General features: G+C 36.7%; 1 protein-coding gene across 2 annotated transcripts in view; it reads left to right on the forward strand.

The window, feature by feature from the left end:
* Positions 1-25,252, forward strand: part of Pals1 (protein associated with LIN7 1, MAGUK p55 family member) — a 70,950-nt gene that overhangs the window by 33,433 nt on the left and 12,265 nt on the right. The window contains exons 3-8 of one of the 2 annotated variants that reach the window (XM_051196187.1): positions 852-1,377; positions 14,147-14,355; positions 21,532-21,609; positions 21,910-22,056; positions 23,510-23,671; positions 25,097-25,174. In XM_051196187.1, the coding sequence (XP_051052144.1) occupies positions 1,011-1,377; positions 14,147-14,355; positions 21,532-21,609; positions 21,910-22,056; positions 23,510-23,671; positions 25,097-25,174 (1,041 nt within the window). In that variant the 5' untranslated portion in view covers positions 852-1,010. The remainder of the gene's footprint in view (positions 1-851; positions 1,378-14,146; positions 14,356-21,531; positions 21,610-21,909; positions 22,057-23,509; positions 23,672-25,096; positions 25,175-25,252) is intronic. The other variant, XM_051196188.1, reaches the window with a different exon arrangement.

The raw sequence follows: 25,252 nt of genomic DNA on the forward strand, positions 1-25,252 counted from the left end.
TCTGTGCTCCTTTTGTTATATGTCTTTGTTTTTTTAATGGTACAGAAACTACCATTTTCCCTAAATGGGTTTTTACAAAGTTAATCTAATTTTCTTCATAAAATATCACCAGTTAGGGGGCTGGAGAGGTGGCTCAGAGGTTAAGAGCACTGGCTGCTCTTCTCTGAGTTCAATTCCCAGCAACCACATGGTGGCTCACAACCATCTCTAATAAGATCTGGCGCTCTCTAGAACAGTGTATACATAATAAATAAATTTAAAAAAAATATCACCAGTTATAATAAAGACTGATTTTTTACCTAGCCCTTTTCTAACATATGTGGTTTTGTCTTTAGATAGTTTCACTGATAAACCTTATTGTTTTGGGGGCATCATCTTCATTGCAAAACCCCCTAAAAAATGAACTTTACCTAAAAATACTTTCTATATTTCAAGTTAGCTTTTAACATGACTTGTGCCATGCACCAAATTGTAATCAGGTGTTCATACAGTTAACTAACCCCATGTGTATTAATTAAGTATAAAATTGAGATGTTTAACATGATTGTTGAAATTTTTCTTTGTACCCAATTTTGGCTACTATAAAATTAGTATCTTTTACTTTCTCACTCTGCTAAACTTTATAGTGAATCAATTTTCTTACTCTTTAAGTTGAATACTGTTTCATATTCTTGAGACATAACTCTTTAAAAATACTTTTTGTCCTCAACATTATCAGTAAAGTAACGGGAATGGCCTTAATCTGCATTGTAAACTATATTTGTTGTATTGTATAGAAATGGGAAATGGGCTATGTAAAGTTTGTTTTTATATTGTAATTCTTATACTTTTTCCTCCATCTCTCCCCTTAGATTTCCCTCGTGGATACATTTTCATAGCATTATTATGTGATATGAGAAATTATCTTTTTTTCTTTGAAGTAACATGGATTTTATACTACTGAATTAAGAGAATTGGCTTTATAGGAAAAATTGATATATAAAAAGTGGTACAGGTTTTTATAGATAACCATGACAACATCGTATATGAATGGGCATGTAACAGAGGAATCAGCCATCGGAATAAAAAATCTTGATCTTGCATCACCAGAGGAACATCAGAAGCACCGAGAGATGGCTGTTGACTGCCCTGGCGATTTGGGCACCAGGATGATGCCAGTGCGAAGAAGTGCACAGTTGGAGCGTATTCGACAGCAACAGGAGGATATGAGACGTAGGCGTGAGGAAGAAGGGAAAAAGCAAGAACTTGACCTAAATTCTTCCATGAGACTTAAGAAACTAGCTCAAATTCCTCCAAAGACTGGAATAGATAACCCTATATTTGACACAGAGGAAGGAATCGTTTTAGAAAGTCCTCACTATGCTGTGAAAATATTAGGTAAGTAAAAATAGCACAGTATGCTTATGTGTACTCTCACAAAAGTATGTATGGGAAGGGCCAGATTTAAAAGAATATAAGAAATTACAAATTGAGTTAAAGATTAAGATCAGTTCTTTATACTTAGAATTGTCTACTTTTAGTCACAGTACAAAAGCATTGGTTTAAATATGGTTCTAGTTTTCTTTCTGCTGCTGTGTTAAACATCACAACTGAAAACAACTTAGGGAGCAAAGGATTTATTTGGCTTGCATGTCCCAATCACAGTCTGTCACAGAGGGAAGCCAGGGCAGGAACCATAGAGGAAAGCTGCTTCCTGGCTTGTCTGTGACTTGCTTGCTCAGAGTGCTTTTTTTTTTTTTTTAGCTGCCCAGGGGTGATTGATATTCACAGACTTTTCCTGGGGACATGCAATGCATGTCTATTCATCCCAGAAAAGGTGCCAGGACAGACCAAAGTAATGGTTATACCAATGTCCAATTTGGTGAGCCAGTGCATTTTCTTATTGGGGTTACTAATAGGACTGTGGATAAAGGGCTACTTATAAGGAGCGAGAATAATGTAAAAGCAACTGCAGTACCAGAAAGCCTACCCCAGTGTGGATAGCCAACTTCCCAAAACTGCAAGCTTCTGTCTGTGCAGCTGGCTTGACAGTCTGAATTTCATTTCAGCCAGTTTAGCTGGCTATAGTCTCCCCAGTCTCCCCTCTGCCCCCAGTAATTGTTTATTTCCTTTTTTTCACTGCTGGGTAGGGGTCCTGAAGAATCAGATTCTAAGCTCCTATTCTCCCTGACATGTGTCTTTTTGTTTACTTTCTGAGGCTCATGATCCTCCCCTTCCTTCCTAGAGCAAACATTTCAATTTGGAGGGAGTATTCTTACAAATGTGCCTTATAACAATGGTACTATCCACCATAGTCTGGGCTCCCTCACATCAGCCATTAATCAAGAAAATGCTCCCAACCACACCTATAGGCCAATGCCCTAGAGGCAGTTCCTCAACTTAGATTCTTCTCAGATATGTCTAGGTTTATGACAAATTAATGAAAACCAGCATAACTGACCCATTGCCAACATGATATAAAAACACGTCGTTATTAAGTCATAACTGTTCCTTTCTTGCTTGTTCCCAATGTATCATGTTAATGTTAATATTAACATGATAGTATGAGACAGTCTAACTTTTAAAAGTTCCATAGTCTTTTGAAATTCCTGCAGTTTAAAAGCCCAAGTTCTTAAAAATCCAAAATCTCTTAACTGTGTGCTTCTCTAAAAACAAAACAAGGGGCCGGAGAGATGGCTCAGTTGCTAAGAGCACATACTGCTCTTCCTGAGTGCAATTCCTAACCACTACATCAGGTGGCTTACAACCCAGCTCCAGGGTAATCTCTTGGGTACTTGTATTCATATGCACATACTCCCCACATAATTAAAGTAATATAAATATTAAAAAAATAACAAGTTATATACTTTCTTATTACAAAAGGGAAGAACCATTGAACAGTCACAACCAAATCAAAGCAAAATCCCAAATTCAGTGGTGTAAATGGCTCAGTGCCCAATGTCTGGGACTCACTTATGGTCGTCTAAGTACCAAAGGACTTGGGCAGCTCTGCTTATTAGCTCTACCAACTACAAAACACACACTGTGTCATAGGCTTAAGTTGGCTACTCTCCACTCATACTGCTGTCCTTAATGATTATCCCATGGTATTGGCATCTCCAATATTCTTGAGTTCCCACTGCAGTGGAGGCTACATCTTCACCGATGGCTTCTCATGTCCTCCCAGGGATTCCCACCCTACTACAAGGTACCAGGCCTCAGCTTGTCTACATGATCTCTTCAGGTCTGAAATTTTGTGCCATCAAAAACCAGTTATCATAGGAAAGACTTTCACATGGCCAATTTCATCTGTCATCTTAAGATACAGCCTTGGCTGGAACCATAGTGTCATTATGTTCACCCAGAGGAAATAATTGTCAAAAAATTCACCTCAGCCTATCTGATCTCTTGTTAATCACAGTTGATTTTTCAAACTCTGCCAACTAGTATTGAGTGTCTTATCAAAGCGAACATTTTACTTCAGTGATGGTGGTCTCTTAGAAATCATTGATGTTTCTTCAACCTCAGCAACCAGAAACCTTCAACCTCAGCAACCAGAAACCACAGATTCTTAATAGGAAAGTATCATAGGAATAGCCCTGATAAAATCTTTGACTCTCATACTTCCCTTCACATGCTAGGCCTCCATTGTCTGCATTTCCCATGATATTCTTCTCCTCCAGGCTGTTAACAGAACAGCCTGTAAAGTTGTAAACACTTAAAGGCTTTTCTAGCCCTAGACCCCAGTTTTCATCACAATTTTCCCAAAACTTGTTAGGTCTATCACAGCAATGCCATACTCCTGGTACTACTCACTGTCCTAATTTGCTTTCTATTACTATGAAACACAATAACTGAGAGTGACTTGGAGAGAAAAGGATTTATTTGGTTTACATGAGCCAATCATGGTTCATCATTGAGGGAAGTTAGGTTAGGAACCATGCTCGGAAGCTCCTCATCGGCATGATATATATGGCTTGCACAGCTTAGCTTTTTATACAGCCCAGGACCACCTGCCAAGGTGGCACTGCCCACAGTGGTCCACATCCTCCCACATCAATCATTATTTAAGAAAATGCCTACCTGACATGCCCGCAGGCAAGTCTGATAAGATGCCGTTCCTCAATTGAGAGTCTGTCTTCCCAAATATGTCTAGTTTTGTGTCAAGTTGAAAAGTACTAACCAGCACAAATGATCAAATACTACAGGCTTTATATTTATAAAGCACTTTACAAGTGACCTGAAGTTTTTGTCTTTTATGGTAACTCAAATTTTTATCAAACTACTGCAAATCTAAGTTAAATAATAATGAAAATAATTATTTTCTTATGACTGTCAGTAAGACAAACAGTAGCTGTTCATGTGGAATTAACTTTATTATCTCTAAATTCTATTGCCTGAAAACCTGGATCTAGGATATGATTTATATGCAAAAGAATTCTGTGTCCAAAAAAAAATGGGAATATTAGGTTAAAAACGCTCTTGTTAAAGCATTTTGAAAATCTTTATAATGTTAGTAGGCAGTATAGATCTAATGAGAGTGATGAGTGATGGCAGATGCATATTCCTACACTTAGAATATTTAATCAGTGAATTTTATTCCTGCACTCACCAGTACTTACAGAGCTGTGCCAGAAGCCAGTAGAAGTCACTTTGAGAAATGTTGTCTTATACATTATGTTCACTTTAAAGCTAGGTGCTGCTTCTTGTAGTTACTGTTTTTTAGATGTAATAAAAAAGATGCTACCTTTTCTTTCTTTCTTTCCTTTTTTTTTTTTAATGTCATTGCCATCTCATTCCCATGCCTGTTGAACCCTGTAGTCTAGGTGCTTTAGCAAACACTATTATAATAATCCTGTTAAGAAGGTCTCTTTCATCTCTATTTCAGAGATAAAGGAAGTAGCCAGTATCAGTACACACATGTAATCCTTCTACTGGGAAACTAATGTGGGAAGATTGTGAGTTCCAGACCAGCCAGGGCAACATGGTGAGACTTGGTCTCAAAGCGATAAAAGAAACAACAGTTGAAGGGGGAGCTCATGAACCCCAGATAGCTGAGAAACCAACATAGGACTGACCCAGACCCCCGAACGTGGGTGTCAGTTAGGAGGACTGTGCAGTCTATGGGGCCTCTGGTAGTGGATCAGTATTTGTCCCTAGTATACGAATGGACTTTGGGAGCCCATTCCATATAGAGGGTCAGCCTAGACACATGCGGGAGGGCCTAGGCCCTGCTCCAAATGATATGACAGACTTTGAAGACTCCCCCTCCCTGGGGAGCAGAAAGGGGGTGGGATGGGTATTAGGTGGGGAGACGGGAGGACGGAGGGTGTGAGAACTGGGATTGACATGTAAAACAAGCTTGTTTCAAATTTAAATTTTAAAAAATTATCAAAAAAGAAACAACAGTTGAATCTCATTCACATCACATTTGCTTAAGATAATATTTGGGAGAGTCAAATTTGAATTTACCAGATCTGGAGTTGATACTGCAGCAAGTAGTGGTTTAAAAAGAGAGTAATATCTAACATATACCTCATGTACCAGGGCTCATGCTAATATATATATATGCTACATTTGTTCTTCCATAAGTCTTTTTATTTCAACTAGGGAGCAGTTTCTATTCTATCTCATTTACTTTTCTTTGGTGATTTTTTTTTTAGAATGCCTATTTCAGATATTTATGCTTCTGTTAAAAACAAAAAAATCATAGATAATGTATATTAGACTTCTGGGGCAGCTTAAAGAAACAGAAGGCAGAAAGAGACCAGTCTGACCTCAGCAAAAAGGACTGTTTCAAGCAGGGAAGGACACACCTGGATGTGTGTGCAGGGGCGTGTTCTGCAGAGTGAAGGGAGTACTTGGAGTTTATATAGGGGGTTGGGAATGGGAAGTTAAGGGCAGCATTAGGGGGCTACATACAGTCTACCTCCTGGAAATTTTTATCCAGACAACGACATTTTATCTTTTGAAACTTCCCTACCCTGCCTACCAAGGGCTACCAAGATGCTTTCAGGTTGCAGGTGATAATGGGTGACTGAGTTAGGCAAAGGTGGTGAGGGGAAGGGGCTGGAGTTTGAACATGGAGTGTGGGGGATTTCATTCAGCAAGTCTTAGGGGAAGAGGAAGTTCCATCGTCAGGGTCTGGCAATTTGTTCAAGGTTTATTCTGACAATGTGTTCGGAGATAGTGAAGTCTGCTACATGTCTTCATATGTAATTCAAGTGGGAAAAGTATGTACTTAGTACATTTATATAATGTTACCCCCCCCCCCCCGAGGATTTTATTAGAATAGAAATACTTCATCCCCTTTTTCTTCTTGCTTACCTTTCATTTCTCACCATTTTCCCTTCCCTTTTCATTTCTCCCTCCCTCATATAATCTGGACTGATTTGTTACTTGTTTAAAGTCTTGATGCATTTGTCCATTTGCATTACTTAGAATCAGGCTGTTTACATAATGTATATAGATTAAGCCAGATTAGTTTAGGGAAAATGTAATGTTTTTTCATATAGAAAGTGAAATAATTCCATTTGCTTTTTGATTTGCCATGTCCTTTTTTTTTTTCTCATGTTGTTGCTCAAATTGAGCTCACATTTCTTGAGTTCAAGTTATCCTCCTGTCTCAGCCTTTCTAGTGAGTTTCCAACCCTCGTCTTCCTCTTCGTTATTCTCTTCCTCCTCTAATTTTGCCTCTCCCTAACACTAAGCTATACTCCACACTTACTCCTGTTCCTGCCATGGATTCCAAAAGTCACTTTTCTACAGGTTTAAAACACAATTGTTCTTTCTTCCAATTTATACTCCACTGTGGTTTTCATTAATATCTTCATTGTGGCCTTTGAACTTAAGGCTGTTTAAAGTAAACTGAATTATTTCTTGGAAGATTTAATAAATATAATGAAACTAATCATCTTGGGCAGGAACTAAAAAATATTTCTAAAGAAGAGTAATGGTGTTTACCAAATACTTTTCTCTGCTAATAATCTGCTAGCATATCATACCAAAACAGAAATACTCCCTTAAAATTAAGTATCTGCTTGTCAGTATTTTAATTAAACACACACGCCAGGAGACAGCTTCATCCTTCTTCATAGCCTGAAACAACATTAAGTGAAGGAAGGATGGGGCAGCTGGAGTATTTCTTTGAGAAGATACCTTCAGTTTCCAAACGAAACATCATTTTTCTGTGAGTAGACCAAATATTCCATAAGGATTTAATATGTGATTAGAAAGATTATTTTTAATGAAATTATTTGTAAATTTGGTAACATATAATAATAAAAATTCAAAATGGAATTGATATAGAAAATATTAAGATGGGATAAACTGAATGTCTTTTCAGAGCAGTCAGAATCCTATCAAAAATTAGAAAACAGTGATTTGGGAACTTAATTTCAAGTAAATAATAGTTATGAGTTGAAAGAATTTTAATTTATTCAGATTACCTTAAAATTGATATACATTCAAAACCTTGATTTATTACAAATAAAATAATTTGTTCTTATTTGTTATCAGAGCAAACGATCTTATAAGACAAATCCTGGAATAGCTGTAGATTAGAGTAGAAGGAAATAGAATCAAGTAACTCTGAGATATTTCTTGGTTATGTATTTCAGCTTCTGTTTGTTTTGTATTAACAGTTATATAATTTTGGGTCAGATAGTAGGCAGAATAAAGGGAATAAGCTAGACAAAACTGCTTTCTATTACATGTATGATTATGTAATTGACACATCCTTGAAGAGGTGGCAGGAAAGGACATACACATACACACGAGTGAGTTGTTTGATAGTAGTGTAGGAAACTCTTGAATTTTGTGGTTAAAAACCTTCTGATTTATACCAGATATTTTTAAGGTGAAGAAAAGATAAATGTGAAGAAAACAAAAGTGAATAAAGAATGAAATAAAAGTACACATTTCTAATATAAACTAACTTCTGTTCAATTTTTAGATTGATCGTGAGACCACAGTTTTGTCTTACTGTAATAAGTCTTGTTGTTGTTTTGGTTTCTCTGTGTAGCTCTGGCTGTCCTGGAACTCAGAGATCCGCCTGCCTCTTTTCTCCCAAATACTGGGTTTAAGGTGTGCACCACCACCACCTGGCTCTATAAGATTTTAAAAATAAATTTTCTTTAAAGCTAGCAAAATGTCAGGGTCAATGAATCGTTTTTTACATTATCTTCTTTATGAAGTTACTTTAGCTGTCAAATGTTTGCTTAATTTGTTACAGGTACTTTTAAACAAAGTTTATGGACATTTGTTTCTTTCCTCAAATGAAGTGATAAATCAATTGAAAACAGGTTTGTTTGAAGTGTTGAGACCATTTGAAAAGTTTCTGAGTGAGATTGCTAAAATTAGAGTCTCCCTAAGGATTTAAGAACTCAGTGGAATATGTGCACACTCCTGTAATTTTTGTTCTTCAACATAATTTACTAAAAGTAAATCAGTGCCATATCATTCATACTTTTTTATACATACCTGAAATCTAATTCTACATTATTAAGTAATACTAATTTTTAACTTTTTATCCTCTACAAAGACTTGCTTCTTCCTTTTACGGCATATTAAATACTTGACGGGCAGGAGAGGTGGCTCAGTGGTTAAGAACACTTGTTGCTCTTCCAGAGTTCCCATGTTGAGGGGTGGTAGTGTCAAAACTCCATTTCCAGAGGATCTGATGCCTTCTCCTGACCTTTGACAACTCCTATATGTGTGTGGTGCACAAAACTCATGCCTACAATTGATTTTAAGTGATTTTTATTGTCACTTAATTACTTTTGGTTTTGGACAAGTTACCTGTTTTTCTGAACCTTTAGTGTTAAGATTTTCTTGAGGCCCAAATGGAAGACCTATATGTAAGCAAGTGATACACTAGTATTTGGAAATTTTTTATTATTACTTTTATTTGTTGCATTATTAGTAACTTAACCAAAGCTTGGCATGTACTAGGCAAACAGTATTGTTATTATTGTTAAAACTGTGTCTAGATTTTTTTAAATTTTAGCTTAATGAATACTTACTGTTGAAGCTATTTCGTAAGTTTGTGATTATTGTACACAAGTCCATACTGACCTAAAAACCCAAGATCAGAGATCTGAATTTTATGTCTTGAATTTAAAAAGAGAAAAGAGGGTGTAGGAGTATAACTGCGCACAGTACCTGCTTAAAGGGAGCCAGGCTTCATTTGGGTTTGCTACTTGGGAATCTCAATGCTAGATTAAACCTCTAGATTGTCTACTATAGCTAAATGAAAGCACTAAGTAAAACTGAGATTAATTCCCAGAATATGGCTATCTCATGCTGTAAAACAGCTGTAGAGATGGAGTTCTTTAGCTTCTGTGGGTAATTTTAGCAAGTACCCTAGTTCTATTCCTAGTTCTAGTTAAAAAAAAAAAAAAAAAGTCTGGGGACTGGAGGGATGACTCAACGGTTGAGATAGCATAAGGCTCTTGCAAAAGAACCCAAGTTCAGTTCCTTGCAACCATGTTCCTGTAACACCAGCTTCAGGGGAATCTGATGCTTCTGCTTCTGTATGCAACATCACAGATGTGTGCATAGCCACACAGAGAAGACATACTTATAAATAAAAATAAATGTAGAAAATGCTCCCAGATGCTTGCCCAGATTCTTAAGTATTAGAAAATAACATCTTGCTTCCTATTACCTAGTTTTGGTTAGTTAGGGTTTTAGACTCCTTAAAAAGCCCACACTGGTCTGGAACTCCCTATGTAGACTGTGCCAGCTTCTAACTTCGATACTTCTGCCTCCCGCCTCTGAACACTAGAACTGTAAGGTTATGCCCGCATGCCCAATCCTATTGCCTAGGAGCAAACCAAGACTGGAAAAAAGTCAGGAGGTGAATTTAAGGACCTATATTTTTATTATTATTATTATTATTATTATTATTATTATTATTATTATTATTATATTCCAAAGCCAATATACTTGATTTCTGTTAGCATATGTAAATTTAAATCACATGAAATATTAGATATGATATTGAGATCTTAAAATAATTTCTAATGAGAATCAAGTAAGAAAAACAGATTACACCATAGCAGTGAGAAATTTAATTTTGAAGAGATGCTTTATAGGAAGGTTGTGGCCCTCCAGAATTGGTCACAAAGCCGTACCTGCCTTCCTGCCTGTGCTTCTGCACTGTACAATATCATCCTTCTCGCCCGTGTGCCTCTCTGCCTCAGGGCTCCCTCTCTCCACTCCCTGCTTGACCCTCATGCCAGTCTCTCTTACTAGTCCTGTGTTCTTCCACATGTTCCTCTGTCCTGCCCATTGTCTGTATATATCACCACACCATGAGCCATCTTCCCACCCTCCGCGTTAGTTATTTTTATAGATACTTTTGATTAAAAGCTATTATTTTAATATAACAATGAAATTACATTCAGTATGTTTCACTTAAGGCTGCAGAAATACCAGTATAATCAGTAAAATTCTAGTTATGAAGAGCAAATTAAATAAAAAAGAAATACAAATGGTCATGTCTTATAAAAATACATTTACCAAAGAATAAAAGATCAGTAATCCCTAATTTGTTGTGCTTCAAAGCAGGCACTCACAAATCTGGGAGGCAATTTGGCAGTGTATATTTGGGTTTTTTTGGTTTTTTTTTTTTTTTTTTTTTTTGGTTTGGTTTTTTGAGACAGGGTTTCTCTATATTGCTTTGGAGCCTGTCCTGGAACTAGCTCTGTAGACCAGGCTGGCCTCGAACTCACAGAGATCTGCCTACCTCTGCCTCCTGAGTGCTGGGACTAAAGGTGTGCACTACCGACGCCCGGCTATGTATCAAAGCCTTAAGTGTTTCTACTATCTCAGTATGGTTACTCTAGGAATTAATGAGTAATTAGTATTTAAATTACAAAATTAACTGTGTCACTGTATGGTTAGATCTGCCTTTAAAAAAACTAGAAAAGCTCTGTAGTATGAAATAATACCAGTAATGATAACAAATTGGTGAAAATATAAAATAATGCCATTAATTGTAACAAATGGATAAAAATAGATAATTTTTAAAAATATAGTATTGGTATGTGTAAGGAGTACGGGTTTTTCCTCCTGCTGCCTAGTCTTGTCCCACTGCCGCACCAACCCCAAATAATGCACAGAGACTCTGTATTTGATACAATGCTGTTGGCCCGGTTACTTGTTTCTTATCCGCTATCGCTGTCTTAAGTATTAACCCATTTCTGTTAATCTAATATTTCTACGTGGTCTTCTTACCGGGGAAAGGGGCCAGCGTCTTGTCTCCCCAGTCTCTCCATTTTGACTCCTCCTTCCTACTTCCTCTTTCCTCCTTGTCTCCTAGTCCCTCCTATCTTCCTTTCCTATTGGCCAAGAGTGCTTTATTCATTAACCAGTATGAGAAACATATTTATAGAATCACATCTCCCATCAGGTATGCCATTGTTAAGTAGTTTTAGTGTACAGGAAAAATTCTCCAACAACTTTCTTGTCTTAAAATAATTTCATTCTCCCTGGAGTTGCAGAGACTCTGAGAAGTTCCCTTCTGGACTAAGTTGCTTATTAGTTTCAGTCAGCAGTGGGGCCTATGGCTCTTCATTCATCTCATTTCCAAGACGAACACCCTGAACCTCTTTTAACAGTCATTAACAGTTTAATAAGACTCCCTCCACTTTGAGAAGATTCTGTGGTTCCCTGAAGACTGTGGACAATTATCTCAACTGCTCTGTAGATTTCATAATTTTTTCTTTTAAGTTACTTAAATGTCTTAAAATGATTATTAATATGGTCACCTTTTGGAATTTGGTAGAGTCCTAAATTCCATATTCTTATCTACTCTTATAAATACAATAATAATTTGTGCCTAAACTCGCTCTCTTCAAGTCTTACTTAATTCTGGTATAGTTTCCTAGGGCATTGTAGTTTTTCCCAGTTTGGATTCATTTTAAAATGTGGATAACCATGTACTTTCTCATTGTACTGTGTACTTAATGAAGGGTGTGGACACACACACACATACACACACACACACACACACACACACACGTGCGCGCACGAGCGTGTGGCAAAACCAGGGCCACTAGGATTGTTTTGATTTGGGAATGGAAGAACAATAAACTTCAAGAATCAACTGAATTGCTTTTAGAGCCTGTCTAAAATTTAACTCAGTGGGTTAACTGACGACCTGAGTTCAACCCACATAATGGAAGGTAAGAATTGACACCTGCAATTGTCCTCTGATCTCCATACGCATGCATTGCATACACAAAATAAAGTGTAAATTTTAAAAAATTAATGGCTGTTAAGTTGGTGGCATACAAGATGAAGGAATGAAAGTCAGTAGCTTTTCTTCAGAACCAGTAAGAATTAAGACATTTCCCCATGTGACTTATATAACAATGTCCACTATATGTCTTTCCCACTCATGTATAAACTTGGTTTTGGTCAAAATCACAAAGGGACTTTTCATTTTAGAAAAATAAGAAAAAAGAGAATGGAATATGTGCTGAAACTTGTGGATAATTTTAAAAGTCAAGATTTTTAAAAGCTTTAAAGCATTTTCCTTTTAATACTCCCACACACACAAATCCCTGTTGAGGAGCAGGGGAGAAACTACTAATGGCTCTTAATCTTTGGGCCTAATCATTTCCTGGAAAAATGAATATGCTGTGTGCATACTAACAGGCATAAAAAACACACAGACATCAGAAACTTTCACAATTTAGAAGACACGTTCATTAGTTTTGTGGACAACAAAAATAGTTGGTTGTGATAGCTAGTTTGTTTTGTCAACATAATGCCAGCTAGTTATTTGAGAAGAGGGAACCCAGTTGAGAAAACACCTCCATTAGACTGTCCTGTAGGCATGTCTGTGGGGCATTTTTCTTAAGTGATGACTTATATGGAAGGGCCCAGCCCAATCTGGGTGGTGTCACTCCTGAGCTGTAGAAAGCGGGCTGAACAAAGGCATAGGGGAAGCAAGCCAGGAAGGCAGTGTTCTGTGCCTCAGTTCCTCCCTTCAGATTCCTCTCCTGTCTGCTTTCCTGCCCTGACCTCCCTCAGTGACAGATTGCTCTATGGGTGTAAGATGAAATAAACTCTTTCCTCCTCCACAAGTGGCTTTTGGTCATGGTGTGTGATCACAGCAGTAGACACCCTAAGGTGTTGATAATGTGAATACGCTTCATTTTGCAAATGATATTGAACATTGGTAAAGGCATTACTAATTAATATAATTTAGCAAAATCTCTCTAAAATGAGTTTGTTTGTTTGTTTGTTTTTCCCCAAGACAGGGTTTCACTGTGTAACAGTCCTAACTGTCCTGGAACTTACTTTATAGACCAGGCTGGCCTCAAACTCATTTAAATCCAATAGGCTATGCCTCTCAAGTGCTGGGGTTTTAAAATGTCAAAATCTTAAGTACAAGTTTTATATCTAGGAATTAAAATGTATGTGTGTATTTATTTATTTATTTTCTATGTATGTGTATTTTCCACTGTGTATGTATGTGCACCACATACACAAACCAGCTGTCTGCAGAGGTCAGAACTGTGTGTCAGTCCCCTGGAACTTTAATTACAAACAGTTGTGAGCTGCAGTGTGGGTGCTTGGGTGCCAGTGAGTGCTCTTAACCACTAGGCCATCTTTCCAGCACCTGTTTCTAGAAATCATCTAATGGAATCTCAGAAAGATTTATATGCACCGATGGTTTTTGTACTGGAATATTTGTTATTGCTTATGATAGTTAAAATGGAAGCATCCTAGATGTTGAACATTAATATAATGATTATTATAAGCTGTGCTTTAGCCATGTAAGATATGACAGACCCATTACTTGTAATGTTCTTTTAAAACTAATGTTGTGGGAGAGCAATTACAATGTACTCTTAAATGAAAAAGGATGCTAAGAGGGAAAATATTCCTAGATAGTGGATTTATTGATATTTTTAACTTTAATTCTGCATTCCCTCATGTATTTTTCTAATTAAAATGCTTTCTTAAAATGCATGTTATTGTGTTTCATAGTTTTAAGTTTTATGTAGTGTTAGTAAAATAATAGTAATAGACACTTAAAACTATGCAAATTATTTTTACAAAGTTTTATTGGTTCAAGAAATTTTATCTTAAAACATGTTGAATTTAAACTAAAACAATTAATTTGGGGACAACTTTCCTTTTCCTACTAGAAGTTGAAGACTTGTTTTCTTCACTTAAACATATCCAACACACTTTGGTTGATTCTCAGAGCCAGGAGGATATTTCACTGCTTTTACAACTTGTACAAAACAAAGATTTTCAGAATGCCTTCAAGATACACAATGCTGTCACAGTGCACATGAACAAGGCCAGTCCTCCGTTTCCTCTTATCTCCAATGTACAAGACCTTGTACAAGAGGTACGTGTTTAAACATCTTGTATAGGGTAGTTATTAGTCACAATAAAGTGGATGGTTGGCACCTGCTAATGTATTACAATAGGCAATGAGAAAAAAAACATGCATGCATTATGTTCTGAAAGTATAACCTAGTTAATACTGATCACGCAGAGTTAATTTTGTATAAAGTATGGATAGTAACAAATGTTTCAGTTTTAATGCATTCAGTATGGTTTTAACCATTATATATTATAAATACATAAAATGATAATCCCTAATTAGGGATTATAAATATATAAGATACATTGTTGATAATTTGGGGGTTTTCTAATGAAAATAGTACAAATAGTCAGATTATTAATTTTTATTATTTTATGTGTAGATGTGTTTCATCTGCATGTATGTCTGTTCCCATAGAGGCCAGAAGAGGAAGTCTGATCCCCTGGGACTAGAATTACAGGCAGTTGTTAGATGCCATGTGGGTGCTGGCAACTGAACCCAGGTCCCCTGGAAGAGAGGCCAGTTCCTTAACCGCTGACCATCTCTCCAGCCCATATTATCCAGTACTGCTGTTCTATAAAAGTTTCTTTAGTTAACATGCTTCTTTTAAATTCTAGGTTTAGATGCTAGTTGATGTTCAGTGTTTAATATGTCTCTAAGCATCTTTCAAATTGAAAGTTTTAAAGTATTACAAATAAGCTCTGCTTTGAGACTAGTATACATCCTGTCATTATAGAATTTCAGGTTATTTTAATCTTACAAAAATTATTCTGAAAACATCAAAAAATTTATTTCTTTGAGTCCACATAAAATATAGAAAAGGGGCTAGGAGTGAGTACAATTTCTAAGAGCTATAGACTATAGGTTAGGTTAGGAGATACATTATATATGAGCATAGTGTCTCTAAGGAAGGTGTTTTCCTTGTTGAAATGCCAAAGATAGCAAAACTTAACATACAATGTAACAGAGAGGTCTGCTGTTGTCCAGGGCAGAGTAATGTATGGAACTGTTTCTGGAAAGGAAGGAATGGGCCATCTATCAGAGTTTCAAAGAGCTGATTGACTCCTTCCTATTCCTTGAACTTACCTTTTACTATTGAAATTGGTTGTGTGGTATTCTTTTCATTGAGGGAATTGTTGAGCACAAGGTGTGGCTTGGTATTCTAACACTTGTCTACCATATGTAAGGCCCTAGGTTCAATCCCTAGCATCACAGGAAATTCATTTTTTTTTTTAATTTAAAAATACCACTTCTATTCCATTTCTTTAATTTTTTTATTTACTTAAGGTAACTTAAACAGTTTTCCTGAAAATTACTATTTTAAAGAACAGATTGAGCTAGGCATGGTGGCACATGCCTTTAATCCTAGCACTCAGAAGGCAGAGACAGTTGGATCTCTGTGAGTTCAAGATCTGCCTCATTTACAGAGGGAGTTCCAGAACAGCCAGGGCTACACAGAGAAACCCTATCTGGACAAACAAAAGATTGAAATAGCATGACTTTGATCTGGCTGGCCTACAACGCAGAGATCCACCTACCTCTGCCTTCTGAGTGCTGGGATTAAGACACATGCCACTATCACCAGGCAGAATTCACCAGTTTTAATGTGTAGCATTTAGAAGAAATTTGACTGAGGATGTCACTCATTGGTACACTATTTGTGTAGCACATGCAAAGCCCTATATAAAATCCACAGCACCACAAAAAATAATAAAGTAAAATAAATAAAAGAAGAAATTTTCTGAGAGCAGTGATACATACCTGTAGTCCCAGTACTCAGGAGGTAAAAACAGGAGGATCAAAAGGGACTTCAAAGCCAAGATTGAGCTACATAGCTAATTGAGACCAGTCTGGACTTTACCATACATAGTGGAACTGTCGCAAAAATCAAAAGTACTCTTATATATATGAAATTACATCCTGCTTTGTAGTTGTGTCATTTTTAAAGATTTTTAAATTTTTATTTATGTATATTTGTGTGTGCACATATGCATGTTTGCAGATATTCAGAGGTCAGAAGAGAGAGTCAATACCCTAGAGCTAGCATTGTAGGTGGCTATGAGCTGTCTGACATGGGTGCTAGGAACCAAACTAAAGTCCTCTCCAAAAGCAACAAGTGCTATTGACATCTGAGCCATCTTCCATTCCCTAGTATCATTTTTAAATGGAAATGTAATGTTGAAAAATCTTAACAAATTTAGTGAAGCATTGAGAAGTGTTCTTTGGGGCTGGCATGATGTTGCACCCTTTAATCCCAGTATACTTAGGAGACAGAGGCAGGTAGATCTCCAACTTCAAGGACAGATTGGCCTACAGAGTGAGTGCCAGGAAAGCCAGGGATACACAGAGAAATCCTTTTCTGTGGGGAGGGGGGATGCTTTGTTTTTAAGGCTGAAAATATAAATTAAAGGACTGGTGAAATGGCTCAGCAGGTAAAGACACTTTCCACCAAGAGAAATGTCCTAAGTTCAAGCTCTGGAGCAAACACGGGAAAGAAAGACTCGACTTCTAAAATGTGTTTTCTGATCATATGCGTGCCATGGCATGTATGCACCCACATATGCATACACAGAGGGAATAAATACATTAATGGTTAAATACTTACGTATATAACAATGAAGGGCTGGAGGTGGCACTTAGTGGTAGAGGGCCCTGGATTCCTTCCTTAATATTTCCAAAAAGAAAGTGGAAAAAAACTCAGCTAAATATTTACTATTAGGTGATAAATAATAAAGACTTTAAAAATTCAAAATACTAACATCCATACTAAATCTTTAATAATCTAATTCTTAGACAATAAAAAGCACATTTTGTAGTTATACTTTTTTGAAGTATACTTATTTGAAGCATTGTGAAATACATTTTTGCTTATCTATGAGCAAAATGTAAGCCAACGTATCAGGAAATAGAATTTGATTTTTTTTTAATTTTGAAATACTGGTGTGTGTGTGTGTGTGTGTGTGTGTGTGTGTGTGTGTGTGTGTGTGTAATTTATGTTGTGGTAGCATGATCACAGGGATTGTAGAGGCAATATGGCATTTATGAAGCACTGGATTTGTAGTGGACCCTAAATGCATGAGTAATGCCAGAACTGGAAAAGAGGTTAAGAATCAGATGGTACTTAATGCTAAGGATCTTAGACTCGACCCTGTTAGTGACAGAGAAAGATACAGTGGTCATTTTCTGTCTTATAATTGAGAATTAAATCAAATAGTTATACAATACTCATACAAAAGCAGTTTGAACAGTATGGTTTCAACAGTATGGTTTCATTTTGGTAGAAGTGGGCTGAAGATGGAGCTCAGTGCTAGAGTGCTTGCCTAGCATGTGTGATGCCCAAGCACTGTACAAAAACAAACAAAAAGGATGGATAATTGCCCCTCTGTGTCATTGGGCTGTCCATCCTCAGAGTCATCCTAGTTTGTTAAAAGAATTTAAATCTTTTCTGAACACAGACTTTTTTCCCCTTGTTATTCACGATGCTATACAGCTATTACATTATATTAGGTATTACTGGGGAGGGGGGTGATTTAAAGTATATGGATGGAAAGGTATATTAGTTACCTTCAGATACTCTGCCTTTTTGTAGAAGAGACTCGAGTGAAGTTGGATTTGGGTATAGAAAAAGAGTTCCTATAAGTAATTCTGTGTGATACTGAGGAGTAACTGTATACATAGAGATTTCTTTGGTATAATATGTCCAGCTTTATTGAGATAGTCTGTATTTAGTAAAAATCAGTGTTTTGCAGTAGCTTCAGTGTAAATGTCTGTATATACACCCATGAAATCTACCACCTACCACCAAGTTACTAAATGTCCACCATATACAAAGCTCTCTCCACCTCTTCTACCCTTTTGTCATATGCTAATCTGCTTCCTGCTTTACTAATTTGTCATTTATGAGCATTTCAACTAAAACACAGTTAACGTGTAATAATAAGGATCAGGAAAAACAGATAGGCTGAATAGATGTTTATTCAGGGAGAAATAACTTACAACAGAGACAGATGAACACCAGTAGTTCCTGTCCCAAGGATGCCTCCGATGCTCTCTGTCTCTGTCCAGCAAGTGAGAGAGCACTCCAGGGTCCCTACCTCAGCCCTAGTTCCCCAGGTCACATCTGCACCTGTCCCCACCCCCAGAGGGCGTGGTCAGTGCAACAGGTGCAGACAGAGTGAATATCTCACTACACACAATACTCTTTTGTGTCTGCTTTAGTTGTTTTTCTTGTCATTGTCACTAAGTATCTGACAAGAAGCAACTTAAATGGGAAGGATTTGTTTGGACTGACAGGGTTTGGGAGGACATAGCTTACCCTCATTGGGATAGCTCATTATGGCAGAAGGAATGTGAGACATCTGGCTCCATTGCCATGGTGGTTGGCAAAGTTATAACTCATACACACATACCCCACACACCATGGCTGCATCTGATTTCTGATTTCCTCTGCTCAGTGTAATTTTTTTTTTTTTTTTTTTTTTTTTTTTTTTTTTTTAATGCATACAGTGTTCTACCTGCATGTATGCCTGAGCCTGAAGAGGGCACCAGACCTCATCAGGGATGGTTGTGAGCCACCATGTGGGTACTGGAAACTGAACTCAGGACCTCAGGGAGAGCAGTTAGTGCTCTTAACCTCTGAGCCATCTCTCCAGCCCTCCATTGTAATCTTGAGGTTCATCTCTTTTGTACATATATCAAATTGAATCCAACACTTTACATGATAGGCATGTTAACACTCATTTAAGTCCCAGCCCCAGTCAGTAGTATCTAATGTTTTCTGAGTAGTGTATTGTGTGTGTCTCACATTGTGTTTAGTCACTTAAACCTGCTGAGAGATTGGTTGTTTGCTATTACTGATTCATTTTAAATTTATTTTCACATTTATTTTTTGTGGAGTGTGAGTGTGTACATGTATGTGCTGTGGTGTGAGTGTGGAAATCAGAGCAAAACTTTCAGTAATCAGTTCCCTCCTTCCACCATGTGGATTCTGAGAATTGAACTTGGGTTGTCAGGTTAGTTGTTAGCGCCTTTACCCACTGAACCATCTTGCCAGCTTTCCGGTGACTAATCCTCAGGTATGTGATGTGGGGGTGCTTGTTTTAATTTGCGTTTCCATCATGATTACTGACGATTTTTGTGTAGTTATTGGCTATTTCTGTCTTTAATACTTGGTCAGGTCTGTTTTCATTGTAAAAGATTTGCAGTCTTGAGTTTTTAATACATCTGATTATAGGCTGATGGGAAGGGGCCAGTAACGTATAAGAACAGTCCTTCAATTCCTTCAGCCCTGTAAATGCAGCTAATGATGTATGCTGACATTAGAATAGATAACATCTGGGCTTACTGGCAGAGAAAGTGGTATTTATCAGAGTTCTAGTTTTGTTTCTATTTTTTCAAGAAAAGGTTTCTCTGTGTAGCCCCAACTGTGCTGGAACTCACTTTGTAGAGCAGACTGGCCTCAAACTCACAGAGATCTGCTTGCCTTTGTCTCCTGAGTGCTGGGGTTTTGTTTGTTTTTAAAGAAAGATTTCAGAGATGTTTAGGAACTGACTTAAAAGTAGAAACAAAAAAGTTGTACATGGAACATTATTATTGAGTTGATTTGTAGCTTTTATAAATTCTTGATATAATTTTAGATTCAAAACTGTGTTTCCCTCTCAGATTTGCTTTCTCCAGTGGTAGAAAGGTATTTTAGTCAGGGATTATAAATTTTAAATTAACTTGTGTAGTTTACATGAAGTTTCACTGTCTTATAGTTTTCAGGTACCCAAACTGGGGGACAGAATAGTTTCAGTGCTTTGATAGGCAGTGTTTCACTGGTTAGCCCTCGCCTACCTGGAACCCACTGGGATCCTCCTACCTGCAGAGTGGGAACATTAAAGGCATGCATTACCATATCCAGCACTGTCAGTTTTTTAGTATTTTGGTGTATGTGTGTGTGTGTACATGTAGATGTGTGTACATGTAGATGTGAGCACTTGCAGGGACCAGAGGAAGGCATCAGATCCCCTTCATCTGGAATTACAGGTGGTTGTGAGCGGCCTGCTATGGGTGCTGAGAATCAAACTCCAATCCTTTAGAAGAAAGCAAGCACTCTTAACTGTTAAGCCACCTCTCTAGCTCTTCTCGTTGCTTTGGTTTGCTTGTTGTGGTAAAATCGGTCCTCATCTTGTCATCTCATAGGTTTAATCAGAGAATTGCTAATAAAGTAGCCATAAAGGATATATAATTCCTGTTAATCATTGGTTACTCCTATCCTTTCATTAATAGTGATAATTTTGGTTTTGTAATCCACATTGTTGCTGTGTACCATTTTTGAGTGGCAATGGGGTTTGGAAGTACAAAGGCTCAGGCATGAGCAGTAAGAGCACACAGTAAACCTTTGGGAGAAAGTAGTCTGTAGAGAAACATGCCTGCCTCAATATTCTTTGGTAGAAGATTGAAAATTGCAAATAAGTGGACTTAAGTTTTAGTTCAAGTAACTAGAAACCAAGGGAATAGGGAAGAGTAGTTAAATTCCTTAACAGGAAGAATAGATAATCATTACATTAGAACCTGCTTCTTTGAAAAGGACAGGAAAGTAGACAATACCTATAAGTTAAGCTGTCTGGCAGTGTTAGGAAAGAAAGAACGCAAATGCAGACACACAGTGAGGTCATGTTAGTCTTTGAAGGCCCCTACATGATGGGGATCAGCTTGCATATAAGGAAAGACACAGAGGCCTGAACATTGTAACTGGGGTTATCTTAAGAACACATTGCCCAACATCACTACATTTTATCTTGAAAGTCTATAACCTTAAATTGACATCTCAGATTTTTAATGTAGTTCTTAAAACATAGGATTTGAAGTCTCTAAAGCAGCATGATGACTAACCGTAGAGCAGATCATCTGACATGCAGTCATTAGTGTATTTTATGCTGTGTTGGAAACTTTTGAAATTAAAATGGTTCATTTGTAGATGTAAATACCATATTTGAAGTATGCTTTCAAAAAAATGTAATTTTTAGCCATGACAAGATTGAAAGTTCTGTGGAGAAAGGGTTTTATATTCATATATCTCTTTAGTGTTTTTCTTCACTATAAGTGCTTTTTCTTTGATTCTCACTTAAAAATAAAAGTATTGCATTACATAGATGCTGCTATTAATTCCTATGAGAACCAATTATAAATGTTTTGTTTTTTTTAATTTCTTAGGTACAAACTGTCTTAAAGCCAGTCCATCAGAAGGAAGGACAAGAATTAACCGCTTTGTTAAATGCTCCACATATTCAGGTAGACAAAGCACAGAACACTGTATATGTTTTCAGTATTTGTGTTTGTAACCCTCTCTGCAAAGTAATTATTGTTGGGTTATATTGTTGGGTTATATTGTTGGGTTATTTTCATATGTAAAACTATCCAAATCATGTTTTTAAATAGCTTGCTTTAAAACTGAGCAAAAATTCCTTGCATGATTATCTGTGGCATTTTAAGCCTTTGAAGACTTGGTCATAATACTGTGTGCATGAGTCTTACTACAGTTGTGTTCTTTCTTAAGTCCTGTGTGGTTTTTGTTTGTTTGTTTTTAAACAGGCACTTTTACTGGCCCATGATAAAGTTGCTGAGCAGGAAATGCAGCTAGAGCCTATTACAGATGAGAGAGTGTATGAAAGTATCGGCCAGTATGGAGGAGAAACTGTAAAAATCGTTCGTATAGAAAAGGCTCGTGACATTCCATTGGTAAGTTTCCCACCTCTGTGCAAAGTTGCAAGTTAAGATTCTTGTTACATTCTGGAGAGTTTTCTCTTTGTGGGTCAGTTTGTTGGAGATCTAGTATGTTCTTGCTCAAAACCTTTATTTGGTTGAAAAACTAAATTCATTACCTTTTCTCACTTCTAATTTAATGAAAATAATAGCTTATAAAATACTAACTGAGGATCAAGAAGAGGTAACTAATTTTCTTTCAACTTACCCTTTACAATCTAAAAATCTAATCTTTGGAAGCTAGGTAGATAGCTTAATTGGAACGTGCTTGGTACGTGTGCTTGGTACGCATGCTTGGTATAATTTGCTGGGTACACATGAAATTGCACCCCAGTATCTCTGAAGAGCCAAAATGATGGCATGTGACTGTGATCCCAATTCTCTCAGAGACAAACAGACTTCTCTGGAGCCTGGCTAGCAGCCCCCCATCCTAACCAAATCAGTCAGCTCCAGGTTTAGTGACCTTGTCTCCAAATATGAGAGTGATTGAGGACTTCTGGAGCACACATGACTGCACACACACATGCACACGCATGCATGCACGCACCCACAATACAGTAAGAAATTATTTTTTAAAAAGAATGTATAAGCAGTTTACATAACTAGTTCCAGGAGAATAAAGAGGAAAGTTATGACAATGTTAAAGTAAATTCTTAAGAAAAATTAGGTGTTTTTTAAAAATATTTGCTTATTATGTATATGTACTTGAGTGTGTGTATGTGTATCACATACATGGTAGGTAAATGAAACCACCAAAAAAGGGAGTTGGATCCCCTGGAACCTGATTTACAGGGGCTTGTAAGCTGTCCAGTGTGGGTGCTGGAAGCAAAACCCAGGTCCTTTGAAGGAACAGTAAGTGCTATTAACCACTGAGCCCCTGAAAATAAGTTTTATTTTATATCTTATATTTCTAGTTTTTGAGTATAAACTTTTTCACTTCCAATTTGAGTATAAATATTAGTATTTAATACAACTTACTGTGAGCTGGCTGAAGCTGTATTTAACATTTGCATAATTAACCATATTGCTATTTATCCTTTAATTGTATTTTGAATTTAAGAAATTTCTTATAGTTAGGCAGTGTGTTTTTTAATTATGCCTAGATGTTTTCTAGCTATCAGAATAGGATCCAGAAAATTACCATTTTATGTGTTTAAACACTGAATACATTTTTCTCTGTTATTATATACTTCGAAAATCTGTGTTTTTTCTGAAGTTTAATGAATAAAGTATTTCTGAAGCAGAAAATGTTTGGGAGGGATGCATTGCTTTCACATATGATTAGTTATTACTGTAGCAATGTGAGTAAATTTATTCTCAACATAAATTAAAAGCTAGGCTTATTAGATGAAAAAACAGAATTTAAAAATGAAATGCTTAACAAAAAAATTACATTTTTATGTTTAAATTAGATGTTGGGTGTTTTTAGGGTGCCACTGTTCGTAATGAAATGGATTCTGTCATCATTAGCCGTATAGTGAAAGGAGGTGCCGCAGAAAAGAGTGGGCTCTTACATGAAGGAGATGAAGTTCTGGAGATCAACGGCATTGAAATCCGGGGGAAAGATGTCAATGAGGTTTTTGACTTATTGGTACGTTCAGACCATTGAATAATAATGGATTCATTTAAAAACCTGTGTTGTTACTAAACTTAGAAGGGAATATAGTAGAGTATTTTTTTAGAAATAACTGATGAGTATAAGATAGTCTTTAGCCTAATTTTATAGCATTTTTCAATTTGTGTTATTTTATTCTTGGTTTTGAGTTTGTTTTTATTTACTTTGGCTTTATTATAACAACTTTAAAAAAGATTGTTTTTATTTTATGCATGTCTATACACTTTGTGCATGCCTGGTGTGAAGTGAATTAAAATTCAGTTTCTTATTCTCACTAGCTGCAATTGAACAAGATTTATTGTGTAGTTAATGGCTGTCATCCTGAGAGATAGCCACAGCACATTTCTGTTGAGCAAATTCTGTTGGGCAGTACTAGTCTAATGAGGTATTCACATCTAATTATCTTTATAAAAAGAACTTTTTAAGATTTGTGTTATAAGTGTTTTGTCTGCATGTATGTATATATTCCATGTACATTCCTGGTATCTAAGAAGTCTGAAAAGGGCAATAGATCCCCTACAGCTGGAGTTATATATGGTTGTAAACCATGCTATGGGTGCTAGGAATCAAACCCAAATTCATTGATGAGCCATCTTTTTTTTTTTTTCCTCCTTCCCACCCTTTCTTTCTTTCTTTTCTTGGTTTTATATAAAAGTCCTGGCTGTCCTGGAACTCACTATGTAGGCTAGGCTGGCCTTGAACTCAGAGAGATGCACCTACCCATACCTCCTGAGTACTACATTTGTAATTGTATTTTGAGAATGATTTTTGATCATATTGTACAGAAGTACAAATTAGTATGGTTCTTTTTTCTTTTTGAAGATGAGGTCTCATTCTTAACCTAGGCTGAAGTAAAACTCACTATGTAGCCCAGACTGACCTTTTGGTGATTCTCTTCCCATGCTGTAATTACAAGCATCAGCCACTACTCCCAGCAACAAATAATGTTTATATTCTTAATTATTTAGCATCTGTGTTACAGTGGTATGTCTACTGCCTGCTGATTAATAAAATCTGGAAAATATCCATATCCCTCTTTTCACCAAATCTCAGCTCATTGCTCTAGTAGAGCAAAGTGCTATTACTCCTTACTTGTAGTCTGTTTTATTGGTGGATGTCTCAGGTTGAGCATTGTTCTGCTTTGTCAGTACCAAAAATTGTGATGATTGCTGCCTAGGCTGGATATGTCTGAAAACGGCTAGTGCTATATTGGGCAGCAATTACAAATCTAGCCATACAATTCGATACAGTAAACAGTAGGGCAGAAAAACTGAATAGGAAAGAATCTGGGAAATGGAAACCATTTTCCTGTAGGACTTGGATCATCCTGTTTAGGGAGTGTGATCATTGTGGAATGATTTTCAGAAATATTTCTAAAATAGTTCAACCTTTCTGTTACAGTCTGATATGCATGGTACTTTGACATTTGTTCTGATTCCTAGTCAACAAATCAAACCTCCTCCTGCCAAAGAAACTGTAGTAAGTAATGTTTAAATACTTATTACTTTTTGTTCCTTCTACTTTGCTGTATCAGAAACTTCACTGTATAGTGTGTTC

The sequence above is a fragment of the Phodopus roborovskii genome, unplaced genomic scaffold (genome assembly GCF_943737965.1).
Source record: "Phodopus roborovskii unplaced genomic scaffold, PHOROB, whole genome shotgun sequence".
NCBI lineage: Eukaryota > Metazoa > Chordata > Mammalia > Rodentia > Cricetidae > Phodopus > Phodopus roborovskii.